The sequence below is a fragment of the Rhinoraja longicauda genome, chromosome 22, assembly GCF_053455715.1.
Source record: "Rhinoraja longicauda isolate Sanriku21f chromosome 22, sRhiLon1.1, whole genome shotgun sequence".
In the NCBI taxonomy this organism is placed as follows: Eukaryota; Metazoa; Chordata; class Chondrichthyes; order Rajiformes; family Arhynchobatidae; genus Rhinoraja; species Rhinoraja longicauda.
Genome location: NC_135974.1, coordinates 21361856 through 21381738, shown reverse-complemented (window position 1 = coordinate 21381738; position 19883 = coordinate 21361856). Strand labels below are relative to the sequence as shown.

Below are 19883 nucleotides of genomic sequence, written 5' to 3'. Positions count from 1 at the left end.
AAAATTTAACTCAGTTATTAAGAAATGTTTTGTCAATTGCTTAGACAAGGACTGTGAATATAGCAATGCAGCATAAGTTATGTGAAATAGCCTAGGACCAGTAGTGCTCGAAAGACAGTAAAAGTGTATAAAAACCATGGGAGACATGCCTTAAAAGGATATCATAAAGCTCACAGCTGAAAAGCAGCTGGTATATCCACAAAAACGATATTAAAGCAATGTTGAGGTACACGGAATTGCAACTAGATTTTAATTTAACATGCAATTAAAAGAGAAGCTTGTTGTTTAATAATTGTGTTTAATTAGTTTGTTCTAAGAGATTAAACGATGTAAAGATTGGCTGAAAGCAATGTTAAAAACTTAAAAGCAATAAGTAAAAAAGACATAGCAAGTTGAAAGTTGTAAAGTTAATTCAATCACCAGGATCAATCACATCTTAGATGAAACACCCAACTGTAGAATAATGATAGAGATATGTGAAGTAAGTATAATGATAGAGATATGTGAAGTAAGTATATACAAAATAAATTAAATTAGGCTGATTTGATGTCACGTGGCGGCGCCTAACGGCAGCGGCTGACTAGCAGTCTGTCCGTCTTTTTTTTTGTTGTGTGTCGGTGTTGGGATGGTTTTTATATATATTTTTTTGGTTGTGTATGTGTGGGAGAGGGTGGTGGTGTGGGTGGGTGGGGGTGGGTGTGGGGTGTGGGGGGACTTTTCTCTTCCTCACGGCGCGGGGTGCGGCTCGGCTGCGGGGCCTAACATCGCCCGCTGCGGCTCGGCCGCTGGACTTTACATCCCGGTGCGGCTTGGCCGCTGGACTTTACATCCCGGTGCGGCTTGGCCGCTGGACTTTACATCACCCGGTGCGGCTTGGCCGCTGGACTTTACATCCCGGTGCGGCTTGGCCGCTGGACTTTACATCCCGGTGCGGCTTGGCCGCTGGACTTAACAGTGCCCGGTGCAGCTCGGCTGCGGGGCTTAACATCGCCCGGTGCAGCTCGGCTGCGGGGCTTAACATCGCCCGGTGCAGCTCGACTGCGGGGCTTTTCATTGCTGGTGCGGCTCGACTGCGGACTTGACATCGCCCGGTGCGGCTCGACCACGGGACTTAGCTGCGCAAGGCTTGGTCGCGGGCCTTTCATCGCCCGGTTCGGCCGCGGGACGTTTCAGCGCCCGGTGCGGGGACTGTGCGGGTCGGTCGGGGACGAGCTGACTGTCCGTGGGCGTGGGGAAGAGAGTGGAAGTTTTGTTGCCTCCATCACAGTGAGGGGGTGTTTGGAGTCACTGTGATGGACGTTTGTGTTGGGGTTATGTGTCTTGTGTTCTTTTTTTTTTCTATGACTGCTATGTAGTTTCGTTCGGAACTTCGGTACCGAACGACAAATAAAGCTCTGTTAATAACCCCAACTTGGAAGCCTTTTCAGAAAACTATAATAAGTTAGGAGCAAAATCACATTGGAAGTTAATTATTCTTACGCCAACATAATGCAATTCCTGGAATTTCTTACTCTTTACTGAAGAGGGGATTACCTGTGAAACACTGCAATAGTTTGGAAATAAGCAGCATTAAAATTAGGTTCGGCCAGAGATATAATATTATGAACCTCTCAATGGTCAGATAAGATAAACATGGTCAAGCTGTAGACACATGCTGAGAAGACTGGAGTGCTGCTCCAGTATTTAGCATATTTTTTTATAAACCAGTATCTGCAGTTCCTTGTGCCTATAGCCTCATACTTTTGGGTTGTCTATTGGAAGAAGAGGGCATGGTGAGACAAAGGATATTTTCTCATTCCATACTTTCATGATTTTATGAGTTATTAAATTTAAATAGTACTCCAAACATTTAGTGGTATTTTAATATGTTCCACCTCTTGATTCTTTCAGTGACAAAAGAAGTTGGCAGATATATCGGAATTGATTACTCTTTGACCAGTCCTCCATTAGTGACAAACAATTCACTTACTCTACCCCTCAAGGTATGACAGAGCAAAGTACAATTAAATTAAGTATATGCAGCCTTTTTTAATGAAGGAAATTGGAAGTTTCTCCACAATTTAGTTTTGTAAAGGTTTACAAACATTAAAAGCAATTTGTGTTAATAATGATAAAACAGAAATGCGTGTCTATCAGTTTATGTTTCAGGTCAATGACCTCTCATCAAAACTTTCACTAGTTTCATAAAGGATCATCAACCTGAAACATTAACTTTATTTCTCTCTCCACAGATCCTGCTTGTCCTGCTGAGCACATCCATATTTTCTGCTTTTATATCAGAATACCTTAATCCATAGCTTTTTGCATTTCAAAATACAAATGATCCTCTTTCGTTTGTAATTATTTGTATAAAAGAGGAGATTGGTTTGGTATTGAAATGAACAGATGCCGTAACTTATTACTCATATTCAATCAGTCCTTTTTTAAATCTGAGGTTCATTACATTATCTCATTATACTATTTAATCATGAGCCATAGCACAGAAGAAAATCATGTTGTTGTTTCTGAAGTTGCCTATCCTACATTCTGAGTTTTCTCCTTTTCTGAGATAGCAGTCCACACAAACCAGGTTGATGCTCCTGTGCAGCAGAGTAAAACTATTTTGTTGGAGATGCTCTCCCTTGGGTGAGATTCTAAACTAAGATGCATTTGCCTACTCCATCTTTTGTTAAAGATCTATTGTACCACTTAAAGGAAATAATGCAGTGTCAATATATTATAATGAAATGTCCCATGGAAACAAGAGATTAATTAACAGATCATTCATCTCACCATAAATATCACAGTTGCAGGATTGCTGCCTTATTTAACATGGTGTGAATAGTTCCTACATGTTTAAAAAATGCATGAAGTACTTTGAAATCTCTCAATACAATATGGCAGAGAAAATAGTTCCTTTTATTATTGTAAGATTGCTCTTTTACTGTTCATGCATTTTATTAATACTGTACATGTCTAACCCTATGAAGAAATATTATGCACTGGAAATTAACTGAAATCCAATTCCATTTAGGGGGAATTTTACAATCTATTACACCGTACCGACATTCCATTTTCTGCTCCAGCGCTGAACTTTTTTTCAGGCCATAAACGCATGCTTTACTTCGAAATCTCCGAATATTTCTTTAATTCTGCTGGTTATGTTCTCAACTCAGTGGGAGGTATATCCATTAACATTACTGACGATATGGTGAGTTGAACATGATTCACATAGAATTATAATATAATTTCTATTTAAAATTGTATCAAAGACTTCAAGTCAGAAAAAGAAAGTCTTTACTGTTACCTTAATATCAGCTAAATACTGAAAATAATAGAGGGGATATTACCTTGACTATTTTTAGTACTAATGTGTATTTTTTTCATTTTAATGAATTGTGAATTTATCAATTTCATGTCAAGCAATATCAGCAAATGAGATGATAGATGATTAAAGGCAAAAAGGGAAGAAGGGGTAATACGGTGTTGTCCTACTGCATAAAAATGGTCTCTTTGTCCCATCAAGCCCATGCCGACCTTTTTGCCCAACTGCACTAATTCAATTTCCCCTCATTAGGACCATCCTTCTTTGGCTTGCCTATTCAAGTGTCTGCCCAAATGCTTCTTACACATAATTACTATATTTAATTACATTACCTCCTCTTCATGTAATGTAGGAAAATAACTGCAGATGCTGGTACAAATCAAAGGTATTTATTCACAAAATGCTGGAGTAACTCAGCAGGTCAGGCAGCATCTCAGGAGAGAAGGAATGGGTGACGTTTCGGGTTGAGACCCGTCTTCAGACTGACGTTTTGGGTCGAGACCCTTCTTCAGACTCTGAAGAAGGGTCTCGATCCGAAACGTCACCCATTCCTTCTCTCCTGAGATGCTGCTTGACCTGCTGAGTTACTCCAGCATTTTGTGAATAAATATCCTCTTCATGTAAAATAAACTTACTGCTTAGATCCTCTCAGCCCCGTTCTCCTGCCTTCTCATTTCTCGGCATCTATTCTATCAAGCCCGCAAATATTTTTTATGTCTCAATGAGATGACCTAATCTGCAGAGAATATATTGCCATTCGACTCAACAAAAAATATATATTAAATGAACAAAAGTTTAAGTTCTGTCATTCCTAAGTGTCCTTATACTTTCCAGAATCTGTATCCAATTTTAGGCTAATTTATTTTACAGTAGATTATTTGGAATGCAACTCTCAGTTCATGCTTTTTAAATCCTATTATTCTAAGAGTAACTGAAATTGTGGGGCAGAATGTTCTAAAGATCACTGAAAACAAGTGGACGTGAGAAGATATGGAGCCAAATGAGTCTGCAAAGCAAGAATGAAATCATCTATCAGCGATCCCACATGATGATAGAGAAGTGTTGCAGTAGACTAAATCATCTTCATTGTAATCCTATGGGATGCCTTCAGCAATTTCAATATGAATCAAATTGCTGTGACACAAATATATGGACCAGTAGCCATAAAAACATTACAGTTGCCATGGTGTGAAATTCACCATATACGAATAGAAAGTGCTCAAATGATGAAGATCAAGAACAAACACAATTATCAGTTAACTGCACAGTCTACATGGAAATCTGATTTTCTATTCGTTACTTGGGACCAGGAGTGAAAGGTCATGAAGACATTTTCCTGAGCAGGCTAAAGGTGTGGAAATCTAATTGGGATGAAGGTTTTAAACCAAATCTCTATCAACAATATGTCCAAGTACAATGTTTACGTTCCCTCACCAAATATTTTTTGGTCCAATAAATTATATTTGTATTTTTGCTTTATTAATAACATTAGCATTTTAACAAGGAGTTGCTTGTTCTGCATAATAATCATTCCAATCTCTCGCATGAGATTTGTTAATTTTGTCACATCCTTAAACAATTCTAATCCATTTTTTGGGATTAAGGGATTTTAAATTGAAAGTATCTGGTTCTTACACCTACCAGAGTTGCAGGATTAACTGTGATGGTGAATAAATAGTGCAATATTTCCATGTCTGGATGGTAAGAACTTGGCAGGGAACCACAATATAGCAGTCCAGAGGCAGGGTCTTGACCCAAAACGTCGACTGTCCATTTCCCTCCACAGATGCTGGTGAGTTCCTCCAGCAATTTGTTTTTTGGCAGACAATGGAATTGCCTTGGTAGCAGTAAAAGGTTTGGGACATTATATCGGAAAAGCCCAGGCGGGTAACAGCAACACTAGCAGTCAGAATTAACCAATGGTGGTGGATAATTAATATTTAGGGTGAAGGAAGAGATATCACTCAAGTGAGCTGCTTGTTTTGTGGTTGATGTGGAACTTCTTGAGTGTTATTGGAAATTCGCTCATCAAGGCAGGTAAAGAGTATTCAATCACACTCCCAACTTGAGCTTTGCAGGTGATTAAATAGCTTTGGGAAGTTATTAGATGAATCACTCCCCGTAGGATACTCAGCCTCTGACCTATTTTTGCCCCCGTGGTGTGTATGTAATGAATCAGTTGAGTTTGTGGTCAATAGTGATCCTAGAATGTTGTAGAATATTGATGGTGGTGGAATCAGCAATTGAGCAATTCTCTTCTAGAATGTCATTATTACAATTAAGCGCATGTGGAACCTTTTAATCTTTCCTTTGATGAAAATATGAATTGTTCCATGAATTTATTCTTTTAGATCTAGACCAAATACTTGGAATAAGTTTGGTTTCTCATAACTGGATCATTTCTATCAAAGACCTTTTGAAATAGTTCTTATAGAATTTGAAATCTGGAAATCTTCCATTATTCTAAATTCAACAAAAAGCAAAACTTACTGGCCTTGTGTATATATACAGGGCGGCCCATCCGATGTGTTAGTTAATCTTGGATGCCTTTTGCTCTCCCAATAAAGTTCTTGGAGTCAAGGAGTGGCTTTGTATTATTTACTATTGATGGGTTAATGAACCATAAGGGGTATTAATGGAGAACATGCCATTAATGTAAAATAAACAAAGGCCAATTCAAGTGAATGTTTCTTTTAGAGCTGATTATTGTGAGACATAACTCAGAATGTGTCTATTTTATAAAAAGCTGTTTTGTTTATATAAGAAGGTATTAATAAATTTTATTGGAAACTTGCCTAGATTGAAATTGGAGCCTAATTTCACAAATACATTTCAGATGAAAGATGGAGAACATTGATTCTGAAAATGAAGGATTTATATTTATGCTTGCAGCAATATGTTCCGTGTTAACTCGAGAATTCTCTTTGTTTTACATCAGGATAAAACAATGAAAAAATACTTTTTTAATCTATAGTTTATTTCCATTACAGGAAATTATTTCCATTTGTGTTTTATCTTCATAGATTTAATTAACTTTTTTTTAAAAACATTTTATCATTCTTAAAACATTCTTCATTATTCACATGCTGTGTGTATTTAGGCTACAACAGCTAAAGGAAAATGATCAGGCTTAAGTTTCTCAAACTCTGTTCCTTGGCTCTGAAAGTCTTTTGATATACACAGGAAATGTATGTAAAAATTGTTCATAGTTCACGAGTAAGAATTAAATCAGCTGTGATTCTCTTGACAAGTTACATAAACATTCAATAAATTAATTTCATTCTCTTGTTTTCTATCTTTTGTTATGAATACTTCAATCATGAAATGTGATAGAGAATGCATATTTTTTTCTTAATATAGCTTCCAGATAATTCACGCATACGCTTTAATACAGAAACCATTGGAACACTGATACCACAGGTAACATATAAATACTCTCAAATATACTTTTAAATTGTACTAATATACTTTTCCTGAAATTATGGTTTAAAGAAAGTATTGTGATTATTTATACAAATGTAATCCAATTTATTATGGTAATCTGTACGCCGTTTTGTATAAATGCTTACAATGAATATACGTAATTATTCTGAACTAAATGCCATATAGTTCTGTATGATACCAAATAATATATTAAAAATATTGTCTATTTGTAAATAACTAGCTATAAGTAACTTGCTAACCAACCACTCAAAATGCATCCAATGCATAAAAACTGACAGGGAGAGGGTTACACTACAGCTATGATACTTGAATATGTACTTTATTTAAACTCTGCTCCTAACTACATCATAGAATCAGCCTAAGCTGGGAATACATTACAATATTCCCTTTACCCAAATTTGAATTAGGTCATCCATCTTCTTGGGATTGTCCCATTGTTACTTAAATTGAATCTAATCGAGGGCAGTAGATGTTGTCAACATGAATGTTAGTAAGGCATTTGATAATGTCCATCATGACAGGCTGATCTAGAAGATTAAGATGCATGGGATTCACAGTGACTTGATCATTTCGATTCAGAGCTGATTTACTCATAGAAGACAAAGGATTGTGGTGGAAGGGTATTATTCTTGTAGAGCATCTGTGTCCAGTGGAGTTCTGTAGGGATGTGTGTTGAGACATCTATTGCTTGTGATATACATATAAATAACTTGGGCATAAAGGTAGATGAGTTAATTAGTTTGTAGACAACACCAAATTTGGTGGAGTTACAGATAGTGAGGAAGGCTGTCAAAGTATACAGTGGGGGAGTCCAAGGAAGGGTTCTGACCTCGCCTTTCCCCAGAGATGCGACCTGACCTGCTGAGTTAGTCCAGCATTTTTTGTCTATCAAAGTATAAAGTGGGATATAGATCAGCTACAGAAATGGGTGGAGAAATGACAGATGGAGTTTAATCTGAGCAAGTGTGAGGTTTTGGACTTTGGGAGGTTGAATGTAAGGAAAAAGTATACAGTTAATGGCAAGACCCTTAACAGCATTGATGCAAAGAGGTATCTTGGAGTCCAAGTCCACAGGTCACTGTACATGGCAACACAGGTAGATAGAGTGGCAAAGAAAGTGTATGGTATGTTCGCCTTCATCAGTCGGGGCAATAAGAGACAAGAAGTCATGTTGCAGGTTTATAGGACATTGTTTAGGCCGCATTTGGAGTACTGTGTATAATTCTGGTCACCCCATTACAGAAAGTATGTGCAAACTTTGGTGTGGGTGCAAAAGAGGTTTACCAGAATGCTGCCTGGATTAGGGTATTCGTTATATGGATAGATTGGACAAACACTGATTGTTTTCTCTGGAGCATCAGAGGCTGAGGGAAGATCTGGTAGAAGTAGATAAAATTATGAGAGGCATAGATAAGGTGGACAGTCAGAACCATTTTCTCAGGAAAAATGTCTCTCTATCACTAGCCAGGACAGAGGGCATTGTTTTAAGGTGAGGAACTAAAGTTTAAAAGAGATGAACAGAACACCTTTTGTTTTACACAGTGTTGAGTGCCTGGAGGTGGAGGCAGATACAATAATGCTATTTAAGAGTTTTTTTGGATAGGCACATGGATATGCAGGGAATGGAGAGATATGGATCACATGCAGACTGAGTTGTGTTTGGTACAGACATTGTAGGCTGTGTGCTGTACTGTTTTAATCAGCATACTGTGTCAGCTTCATGGACCTGATTTGTTCCCCATATCCTCAAATATTCTAAAACAATAGTTCACATCATCACTTTCATTCAATTGTGTCCCATGTCAGTGGCCTCATTTGCCAGGTCATTTGTAAAGTAGTCCAGTGGGGCACAAAATATATTACATCAGCTGAATACCAAAACAGACTAAATGTTCTACTGTTTTAATTAAGAATGGAAAAGAACTGCAGATGCTGAAAATCCAACCTAAAATCAGGGAGAATTGGCAACGCTCAATAAACAAGGCAGCATCTGTGGAGACAGAAACAGGGTTAAGGTTTCAGCTCAGGAAACATTTCTGTCTACTGTCTGACCTGCGTATTCCCAGTACTTTCTATTGCTTTTAATAACAACAGGGTTGATGCACCAAAGAATACCTAATATTCTTAAAAGAGAAAAAGTGAATGAAATTCCTGATATGATCCTGAAGGCAATGGGACAAACGAGACACACTCCAGCAAATTATGAATTTCTATTCTGAAATATATAAACATACAAAGGATCGTAAAATTGCAACTGCAATGTTAGGAGATATATTTAAAAACACTCTATAAACACATTCAAAATAAAGGCCTAAATGTTAATATTAGTCTTCTATTTATGGATGACTATTTTCTCATTTGAAAACTGCTTGTCTGATATAGTTTTAAATAATCAGTACAATAGCGACCCCTGTTGATCTAAAACAGTTATTACACTGTCACTTCAAGCTGTCCAAACTTACAAATAGAAGACAAAAAATGCTGGGGTAACTCAGCGGGTCAGGAAACATCTCTTGTTGTTGGAGAACATGGATGAGTGACATTTTGGGGTGGGACCCTTCTTCAGACTCAGACCTGCTGAGTTCCTCCAGCGCTTTCTGTGGTTTTTTATTTGTTAATCAGCATCTATTTGTAAGTTGTGTTTAAATTTACAAGTTACCCGTTTACTACTATCCTAAAAATTAAAGTATTGAATTAGGACTTTGAAAATTAATAGAGTTTACTATGAAATTATCAAAATGAAATTATTATTGAAATCCAACCAACATAATATTTTTTTTTAATTGCTTTAAATAAATTTTATGGAAACATTTGGAATTAAATTGTTTTTTTAATCCTCATTCTACGCTAATGTTCTATTGCTTGTACTTGTGGGAAGGTGATGAGATGGGGGTGGGGATGCAAGGGTGTAAATGCTGCGTCATACCTGTTAAACACAAAACTTTTTGCTCATTTCACCTGCTTTCTCTGGCAAGAGGGACTGAAGATGTTATGTGATGGCAAATTCCAAAATATTTCTAATTATATCTATCACTAGCCAGGACAGATTTGATTACATAATAATTAATTTGCCTTCATTGACGTGGTCCTTGTACAGCTTTGGTGATGGACTAGAGAGTGCAATGGTTAACAGCTTTGTGTGAGGACCTCCTCAATGAAGCGCCTCCTAATGTTTGGAAAGTAAAATTGCTCCCTGAGCCTCTTGGTCAAACCAGGACAATCTAATTCCCACTGCCAGCAGCTTGAACAGCCCCATGCGATTTTGGCTAAAAGGAATAAACTGATACTACTAACCTTTAAGAACTTGCCCGTTAACTAGCACAGGTAGAAGGTCTTTTCTGCTACTTAAACTTTGTTTGCTGTTTGAAACCAAAAAGGGTTAGATAGGACAGAGTTCCAACATGGCACAACTGCCTAACTTCATGATCTGCCTGTTCTGAATACTACTGGTGGATACTAACTTAATGCTTGTTAATATCCTGGCTGGAATGGCCTTCAACATACTTCACCAAAATGACAATTTCCAATTTCCAACCCAAATATAAAATGCAAAAGTGTTCACTTAATCATTCTAGATGAAAAAAATGTATCCGGTCATGAAGATGAAACTGCAGCTTATAGCGGATTCTGCACCATCAGTGGCTTTTTTGTCTGATAAAATCATCCTCACAACATCTGGAGATATCTATGCCTTTGCTATCTTGCCAAATTCAACATTAATCCCTCTCTTCAATGTTAAACTGGTAAGTTTTAGATCACATAATTTAAAATAATCATTTCATTTATAAGTTGTGGTTGAATATAACTGAGTCTTAATTTTCATTTGCAGAAGGCTCAAATCACAACCCCAGTTGGTATAAAAGATGACAAGATTACTGGGAAACTAACATTGGATAGGTAATGTTAGAACATGATATAATACAATAATTAAGATAAATGAATTCAGTTTAATAAATGTGTTGATGAACTAATATCCAAGATGCATGTGCCAATTAAATTTTATGGATAGGACAGGTTTGGAGGGTTATGGACCAAGCGCAGGCAAGTGGGACTTGGGTAGCTAGGACATTGTTGGTTGGTGTGGGCGAGTTGGGCTAAAGGGCCTGTTTCCACACTGTATCAATCTATGACTCTATGAGGGAAGCTGTCTTCCAGACTCATTATTCTTCACTTTTCCTTGATATGACTTTTGTCCATCTGCTGTCCTAGAATGAATCTTAGATATGTTCAAAGCTTCCCTTCGTCTATAATTAGAGTCACCCCTTGATCTTACCATCTCCCGTGGCTACTCTACTCCCAATGTCTTGGTCAGTGAAAGAACTACAAAAAAAATAGAACTTTGTCCTGCTGGTCTCTGCTATTTGTTAAAAAGAGGCAAGTTTGTTAAAACAATTTTTTCATAAATTATGGCTTCATCTCAGGAAATTACTCAATCATCAAACTAGTTTGACAACAATTGAACGATTTGAGTTTAGTGAGAGAACAACACAAGAGAGCAAACTTACTGAACTTCATCCTCACCAGTCTACCTATTGCACATCTATCTGTCCATATCATTGTGGATCGCCAGAGTGAAGTTCCATGCTCACAAGGAACACACTGGAATGGCCAAATCAGGTAGATTCAGAACAGAGCAACTCAAATAGATAGGATAGACAAAATCTTTTTCTCAGGACAGAAAATCTAAAACTAGAGGACAGAAATTTACAGTGAGAGGGAAGAAATTTAATGGAGATTTGAGAAATACATTTTTCACACAGGGGGTAGTGGCCATTTGGATTGAGCTCCACAGGAAGTAGTGGAAGCAGATATTATTACAACATTTAAAATGTATTCGGACGGGTCTTGTATAGGAAAGGGGTAGAGGGGTACAAGCCTAATGCGGGTAAATGGGATTAATATAGATAGGCAACAGGGTCAGCATGGACAAGATTTGTCTGGACCCATCAGGCAAGAATGCAGACCTGAAGCACAGGTTCAGCCATTATTTTATTGAGAGGCAGAGCAGGTTTGAGTGGCCATTGGCCCACTTTTGCTTTTATTTCTAATATGACTGATGACAGACATTTCTGTATTATGGCAAGGATTGGAAACTTGGCAGGTGTAAGTCACACATGAAATGGAGAAAAAGTTAAGCAGACATTTGGGAACATGACCACACATTCAAAGATTTCATGGAGGAAAGAGGGGTTATAATGGTGATAGTTGATAAGAATGGGCTCCGTGATGAGATATGTCGAGTTAGCAGAGTTACAGGACAGTATCTGAGGAGGGAGAACTATGAACAATATCAGTTAGTAAAATATTTGTAAAATGGAGTGGTCAACAGTTTCACAAGAATGGGAGGTGAGAGCGAAAAAGCAGAGGTGGGTCTTTAAGAAACAGTTTGGTAAACCAGCTATTTTAGTAAACTCATGCTGAATTGGATAGCTTATTGAGAATTTAATAATGAGTACCTGAAATGAAATGATTGTGAAAATTGTGGTTTAATTTCCAATTTTATCAAAGTCATCTCCAAACAACTGGACCTAGGAATCAGCGCACCCTTCAAAAACTGGATCCTTGACAGCCTGACCCATAAACAGCAAGGATAGATGACAAAGCATCATGCATGATAATTCTCTACACTGGAGCTCCATACTATACACCAATACTTCGGAGTGTGTGACCAAATTTTGCTCCAACACCATTTACAAGTTTGCAGATGACACCGCCATAGTAGGCCCGACTTCAAACAATAGCAAAATGGAGTACAGGAAGGAGATCGAGAGCTCAGTAGCATGGTGTCAGGATAACGACTTCTCCCTTAATGTCAGCAAAATAAAGGACCTGGTCATCGACTTCAGGAAACAGAGTGGAGCAACAGCCACCGTCTGCATTGGGAAAGTGGCCAGCAACTCATACCCCGGTCATTCCCTCTTCTCCCCTCTCCCATCAGGCAGAGATTCAAAAGCTTGAAAGCATGTACCACTAGATTCAAGAGCACCTCGCAGTTATCAAACCCTTGAACAGACAATAAGCTAAGGATAAATTCCCTAGTTCCCATTCTACCTTATTGCAAACCTCGTGCATTTGTTTTAACTGTACGTTTTTGTGGTCGGAACACCAAGTGCTGCAATTTTTAGTACGATCTGTATAGCATGATTTGCCTGGATTGTATGCAAAACCAAGTCTTTCACTGTATCTCGGTGACAACGATAAACCTATTCTAATTTTTCAGATAATAAAGTAATCTGTATAGCAAGACTTGTATCTAGGTTACTATGCGTTATGCAGTTGCCAAGCAAATAATTATTTGTACAATAGCTTCTAAACACTTCACAATATTTTAATGGTCATTAAGGTAAATTAATTCCCATATCATCAAAAAACAGGTGAGTCAGGAAGAGTGGGATGGTTTTGTGTGCCTGGGTGTCTGTCTGTCTGCCTCTTTGTCTGCCACGGGGGGTGGAAATGATTGATGATGGAGTGAGGAGGAGGATGGTGATCACTGGCAAAAAAAAATATTTGGCCTCCTTAAATTCTGTACCAACAAAAACAGGGGCTCAGTATTCTATAGTGAGTCATTCAAAGGATTTGCCATTGAATCAGCACTAAATTCAGAATCCTAGGTAAGATCTAAAATCCTAGGTAAGATCTCTGATCCCTTCTAATTTAAACCCTTCTGTTGTTTCATAAACTAGCAATAATGAATCTGTTTCATGTTAAAAATAATTTTTCACAATGCTAATATATATTTCTGTTATTTTTCTTTAGAGTAGAATTATCTTTAAAGAAATCTAACATTGGTCCATTTCAGGTAAGTATAATTTAAACTTTATTTCCAGTTCCCATTATTTGATATTAAACCAGGACTTTTGCTAAAGCTTCTCCCTCCCACTCCACCATTATATTGGGTGCATAAATGAAGCTTCCAATATATATCTAGAAAAGCGATGGCAAATGCCCAACAGAAAATATTGAGAAATGTGCTTACGTAACGCTGTTTTTTTAAAAACACTAACAGCAAATCTGGCGAGCAAGGTTCCAGATTCATTCTTTAGTTGTTCCGATATTGTAAAGGTATATGATGAAAGTTATAGTCATCAAACGCCAGTCTAACTTTATTTAAATTTGCAGCAATATTTATGGACCAACTTACAAATAGTTTGCAGTTTGCCAAGTTCAAGACAAATCTCAGAGGATTATCAAATATCAAATGTATTTCCAATTTTCTAACAGATTAGTGATTAACAACTATTTTTACATTTATAAAGTCACATCAAGCATGAATGATTCATAAACAAAGTTGACGAATAATGGATTCCTGGATGAAACATTTGCAGGAATGGGTAATATTACTGGTTACAACATATTCAAGAAGAAAAAAAAACACGGAAGGAGAAAAGCCTGGAGAAAAGGGTGGTATTAATAAAGGATATAAACTGTATGTTGGGCCTTCAAAGACTAAACCAATTTCCTCAATTAAGGAATAGAAAGAAGCTATTAGTTTGTCGTAATAACGTATATGATGAAAGTTATACTCAGCATGTAGTTAAAAGACTGATAGCAGAATTGAAAAATAATCTAAAGGTATAGTGTAAAAGGAATTAGAAAAGATTAGCAAGGAACAAATCGATTAACAAATTAAAAACAAAAGGATGTTTGAAGGAATGGTAGGGCCAATTCGAGATTAAAAAATGTAAAACTAAAGGGCAGCAAAGTGGCACAGCCTTATAGCGCCAGATTTCCAAGTTTGCTCCTGCCTAGGGGTGCTGTCTGTGTGGAGGTTGTCAGCGTGGATTCCTCCCACCACTCCAAAGACGTACCGGTTTGCAGTTTAATTTGCATCAATAAGGTGTAAAATTGTCCCTGGTGTGCGGAGGTTAGTGCATGGGGTGATCACAGGTCGGCGTGGACTCGGTGGGTCAAAGGGCCTATTTCCACGCTGTATCTCTAAAGTTTAAAGTAAAAAGTAATGTGGAGGTAGAGAGCATAGCAGAGTCACTAAATTCGTTTTTTTAAAGCGATTGGAGTTAACAATGTGAAAGGGAAAGGCACAGCAACAGGCTGCTGTACAAGTTGAGAGCCTATGGTATTAGAGGAAAAATACTCGCATTGTTAGAAGATTGGCTGAATGGCAGAAGGCAAAGAGTGGGAATAGAGGAGGCTTTCTCTGTCTGGCTGCCAGTGACTAATGATATTCCGCAGGGGTTGTATTTGGGTCCGCCACTTTTCATGTTGTTTATTAATGATTCGGATGATGAAATTGATGGTTTTGTGGCCAAGTTTGCAGATGATACAAGGATAGGTGGAAGGCAGTTATAAACAGTGAATAACATGTGTAAATATAATGGTGATTTAATCAAAATTCCATATCTGTTGAATGCAACTGTTTTTCCTCATTGTAACATACTTTGTTCTCAGGTAAACTGTCTACAGTCTGGAATTGATTTCTTGATTTCTATTGTTATTTTACCACGTATTAATAGTAAGTACCTGAAGAAAGTTGTAATTTATATTTGAGACTTTCTATATTAATGTCAGCACCTTTCCCCAATATTATAAAAATCTCTCCATTGCTATGTTCTGTTGAAAAAGTAGTTGAATCGTAAAGACGTGTAAAATTGCAGGTTTAATCTCACTACTGGACTGCAGCAGTGGCATTACATTGAATTAAGGAAGCGAAAATCAATTAGGATTTCTATATCTAACTTTAATTGGGCAGTGTTCTTTCTACTAAATAGAACAGCTCATCTTAAGCCACTGTCAAAGCTCACATATTAAAGGAAAATTGCACAGAACCAATGCCTTTAAAACAGGGAGAGCAGAAAACTGGTGAAATAAATAAATTTCATCAACATTTGAAAAATCAATATATGATAAATTGTGCGTTTGAGGGTGTCAAGTGAGATTCTCTATGTCAACATACATTCACAAAATGACATGCAATATTTTAATATAATGCTGGGGAAGAAGATATATCAAAGTTTAATGTTCTGTGGAGGGGATTAACAGAGAATTCCATTAAATTGAGCTCCTTGAGTTCCTGCTTCTTTGGGTCAAAATTTGCTGTCAACATAATGGAAGTGTCTTGAGGTAAAATCTGTGGATTTATGTTTGCTGAATGCATGGCTTTTCCATATTTATGTACTAGATGTTATTGCTGATGGAAAAGTAGTTGGTGAAGAAACATTTACTAATCTAATTTAAAGTAAATCCATGCATTCAGAACTGTTATCTGCAGGCACTTACAATTATGTTGACAGCAAATCCTGATCAAAAGAACCAGAAACTAAATGTGGCTCAATTTAATTGAATCCCATGGTAATCCCTTCAGAAGATTAAGTTTTGATATATTTTCTTCCCCAACACCATGTTACAATATTGGTTGCAATTGTGTGAGTACATGTTGGTAAAGAGGATCTCACTCAGCATCATCAGATGTATAATTTGTACATCAGAGGCAATGTACAGTGAGGAGCTAATGAGTTACCATATCTGAACTTGCAATGCATGGTGGAATGTGCAAAGCATTCCAAAACAGAATATCTTCCTTTTATTGAATATATTCACCGAACACGTTTTCACAAATTTACTTCCTTTCAGGATTTTAGGAAATCAAATGAGAAATATGTTGCTAATTAAAGATTTGGTCAAAACCGTTTCTAGCCTATTATTTAGTTAACAATCAAACCTACAATATTTTAAACTTACATGCAAACCATTGTTTTATACAGCTGACCTTGCCAAAGGATATTCACTTCCTCTGATAGACCATATCAAACTTTCTAACCTTATTCTACAGCCGCATAAGGTAATGTTTGTTAAATAAATGCTGTGTCTCACATGAAAAATGTATTAAAATGAAAGTGAATTACTAAAGTTGGATTTCTGAAATAAACAAAGATGCTCAAAGTTATCAGCGTGCCAGTTAACATCATTGAATTTTTTTTAAAGTAATCTTAACTTTCAGATCAATGACCTTCCATCAGAACACACCGATCAGTAACAGCTGAATATTCTGGTTATTACATGTGCATTAGTGCTCCAAAATAATATTTGTAGCAAGCAAGTTGACATTTGTGGCAAACCAGCCCAGGAAATGCATTAGCTGGGGAACTGCGCAAGATTTCTATTTGGTTTATGTGAGAATAACAAGAGAGTGGAACAAATCGCCCAACAATTTGTGGTGAATTGGAAGCGAATGTACATTTATTCACCATCTCAAGCTTTTTATCACAATGAAGTAATCTTAATTTTTTTCAGTAGTCTCTGAACCAACATTTCAGATATTAGGTCATTATTTGGGATTTTTTTAAAGTATCTGGGGATTGCTGACAAGGCCAGAATTTATTGCCCAACCCAATTAATAAAATGTGCATCCCAAACCTCAAGCCCATCTGATGAAGGTATTCCCAAAATTCAGTTGGATAGGGAGTTTCAAGATTCAGATGTGATGACAATGAAGGAACAATTACATATTTCCAAAGTATGAAGGCAGCGTGACTTGGAGAAGTCCAGATACATAAAGTTGCTCCCATGCGCCTGAAGCCCTTGCCCTTCTTGATGGCAGAGATTGTAGATTTATGATACCTCTCTTCCTGCATTGATCAGATATATATTGTGATTCTTTGTTTTATAACCACCTTGCATCCTTTTTTGATACTTCTGAGTTTCTTATTCATATATATATTGTGATTCTTTGTTTTATAACCACCTTGCATCCTTTTTTGATACTTCTGAGTTTCTTATTCAATCCTTTACATTTTCATTAGCAAATCAGTCAATTTTATAGCTTTAACCTTTGTTGTCAGTACTTTAGCTTGGTTGACATTAACCAGATTTGGTTATACCACACAATTCAAATTATGCTACATTAACCAACATTTAGTTGGAATGAATTTCTCTGACTTTGGTTCCACCTTTTTATTGCAATTATTTATTTACTGCAAGCTATTTGAACACTATGATGTTATTTTTAATTTTCCTATATTTGTTTTTCTAGATAATTAAATATCATAAAAGTTATGAATGTATTTTTCTTTAAATTAATGAAAAATGTGTACTATGTATTAGTACAATATGTATATGCATTTGTGAAATAATTACACCAAGAACTGTGATGGATGCTTCCAAGGTGATTAAAATGTGTGTGTGATAAGTAAATACATAATTGTTTCATATGCTTAATGTTTTTCTTCTTTATACTTTAGAACTTCCTTCTGTTTGCCACTGATATCACCTATTATTGAACATCAACAAATTTGTATAATGATGCCCAGCGGTTGTTAATTGAAACACCATGAAATTATTTAAATGTTCCTTTACAATCATGTTTATCGTAAGCACTTCTTCATTGTCTTTCATGCGCTACAATTAAACACATCAATACTTTATATTATTTTACTGTAATTACTAAGGACAGAAGGTGGAAAATAAATGTGCCTGTGGCGTACTGCAAGCAAATATGTTTGGAATAAGAAATGAATCGTTCCATTTTTGAAATACAAAAAGATAGAAATATTTGATTTTGATTTTAGAAGTATGTTACAATTTCATTGACTTCTATTGATTCACTAAATTAAATACTATATCAAGCACAACCTGTGGCTTCTTGCAAGGACCTAAACTACTTGCTTCCGATAAATTATTTATTACTTTAGAAAAACAGTTTGGAAACCAGCGTTACCTGAAATTGGAGAATTCCATATTCATGCCATTTGTTTATAGACGACCCAGGCAGAATATAAGGTGCTATTCCTCCAGTTTGCATTTAGCCTCACCCTGAGACTGGAGGAGCCGGGGACAGTTATCGTCGGAATGGGAACGATCTATGATCATGTGGCAAAGCAGATTTTCAAAGTGATGCAATGCCCTCAGAGCCATCAAGTTAGTATGTGGACAAGAAAAGTTACAAATAAAACACAAGAACGTGCTAAAACTGGGAGAAACAAAGCAAACAATTGTTGGATATCTGAAACAATTGAAAATGCTAGAAATATGTTGCAGATCAGACAGCATCGTTGGAAAGAAAAAGACCAAGTTAACATTCCAGATATATGACCACACATCAAAACTGGTTAGTGCTGACACTGACACACTGGTTGTTGGAAATTCAATATTGAATGCTTGGGCAGAAGATGAGTTGCTTACAGGTTGATCACCCTCGAAGTTAGAGTTTAATTTGAAACATTGGAGGAAGCCAATGACGGAGAGATCAGAGTGAGAGTAGGGCAAAGAATTAAAATGACAGGTGATGGTTTTCAGATTAACACGAGGTCTGCACGGAGATGTTCTATTAAGCGGTTTATTCAATCTGTATTTGGTTTGCAGAGCAGACCAGACATTGGTAAAATGTAAAAGGCTCGGTCTTGCATTTCCTGGTGTTGCGTGGAAAACTGCAGTGAGAATGGGAGAGATTGGTGGCAAGCTGAACCAGCGAGTTGACATGGGAAAAATTCTTTCAGAATAAAGCAAAAGGGAAGTTGTGGCTTGTGAAATCTTGATTTATTGAGATACAGCAAGGAACAAGCAGTTTGGCCCATGCCGACAACTGATTACTCATTCACACGTTCGCTATTATCCTACTTTCTCGTGCATTCCCTACACACTCGGAGCAATTTACAGAGGCCAGTTAACCTACAAACCCTGCACATCTTTGGCACATGTGAGGAAACCTGACCACCCAGAGGAAACCCACGCATTAACCGGAAGAATGAGCGAATTCCACACAGACAGCACACAAGGTCAGGGTTGAACCTGAGTTTCTGGCTCAGTGAGGCAGCAGTTCTCCTAGTTGCACCACTGTGTCGCTCTATTTCTAATAATGCATACTTTCATCTTTATCCATGTTAACTGCATCTACCGTGTTGAAAGTTATGGAAATTACAGAGTGTGGTCCATTGCCTCCAAAGACGTGCAGGTATGTAGGTTAATTGGCTGGGTAAATGTAAAATGTAAAATGTAAAATGTAAAAAAAAAAAAAAATTGTCCCTAGTGGGTGTAGGATAGTGTTAATGTACGGGGATCGCTGGGCGGCACGGACTTGGTGGGCCGAAAAGGCCTGTTTCCGGCTGTATATATATGATATGATATGATATGTGAATGCTGCTGGGTGGAAGATAAGGCCATGAGAAATTGCCCAGAAGGAGAG

At 37.1% G+C, this 19883-nt stretch overlaps 1 protein-coding gene across 1 annotated transcript in view; it reads left to right on the top strand.

Annotated features, from left to right (window-relative positions):
* The window catches only part of LOC144604487 (bactericidal permeability-increasing protein-like), a 71897-nt gene extending 53745 nt beyond the window's left edge, over window positions 1–18152 (top strand). The window contains exons 8-16 of the mRNA XM_078418964.1: window positions 1891–1982; window positions 3014–3190; window positions 6665–6724; window positions 10324–10491; window positions 10578–10645; window positions 13505–13547; window positions 15155–15218; window positions 16468–16544; window positions 17944–18152. Coding sequence (XP_078275090.1) covers window positions 1891–1982; window positions 3014–3190; window positions 6665–6724; window positions 10324–10491; window positions 10578–10645; window positions 13505–13547; window positions 15155–15218; window positions 16468–16544; window positions 17944–17982 — 788 coding nt within the window. The 3' untranslated portion in view covers window positions 17983–18152. The remainder of the gene's footprint in view (window positions 1–1890; window positions 1983–3013; window positions 3191–6664; window positions 6725–10323; window positions 10492–10577; window positions 10646–13504; window positions 13548–15154; window positions 15219–16467; window positions 16545–17943) is intronic.
* Window positions 18153–19883: the final 1731 nt, after the last annotated feature.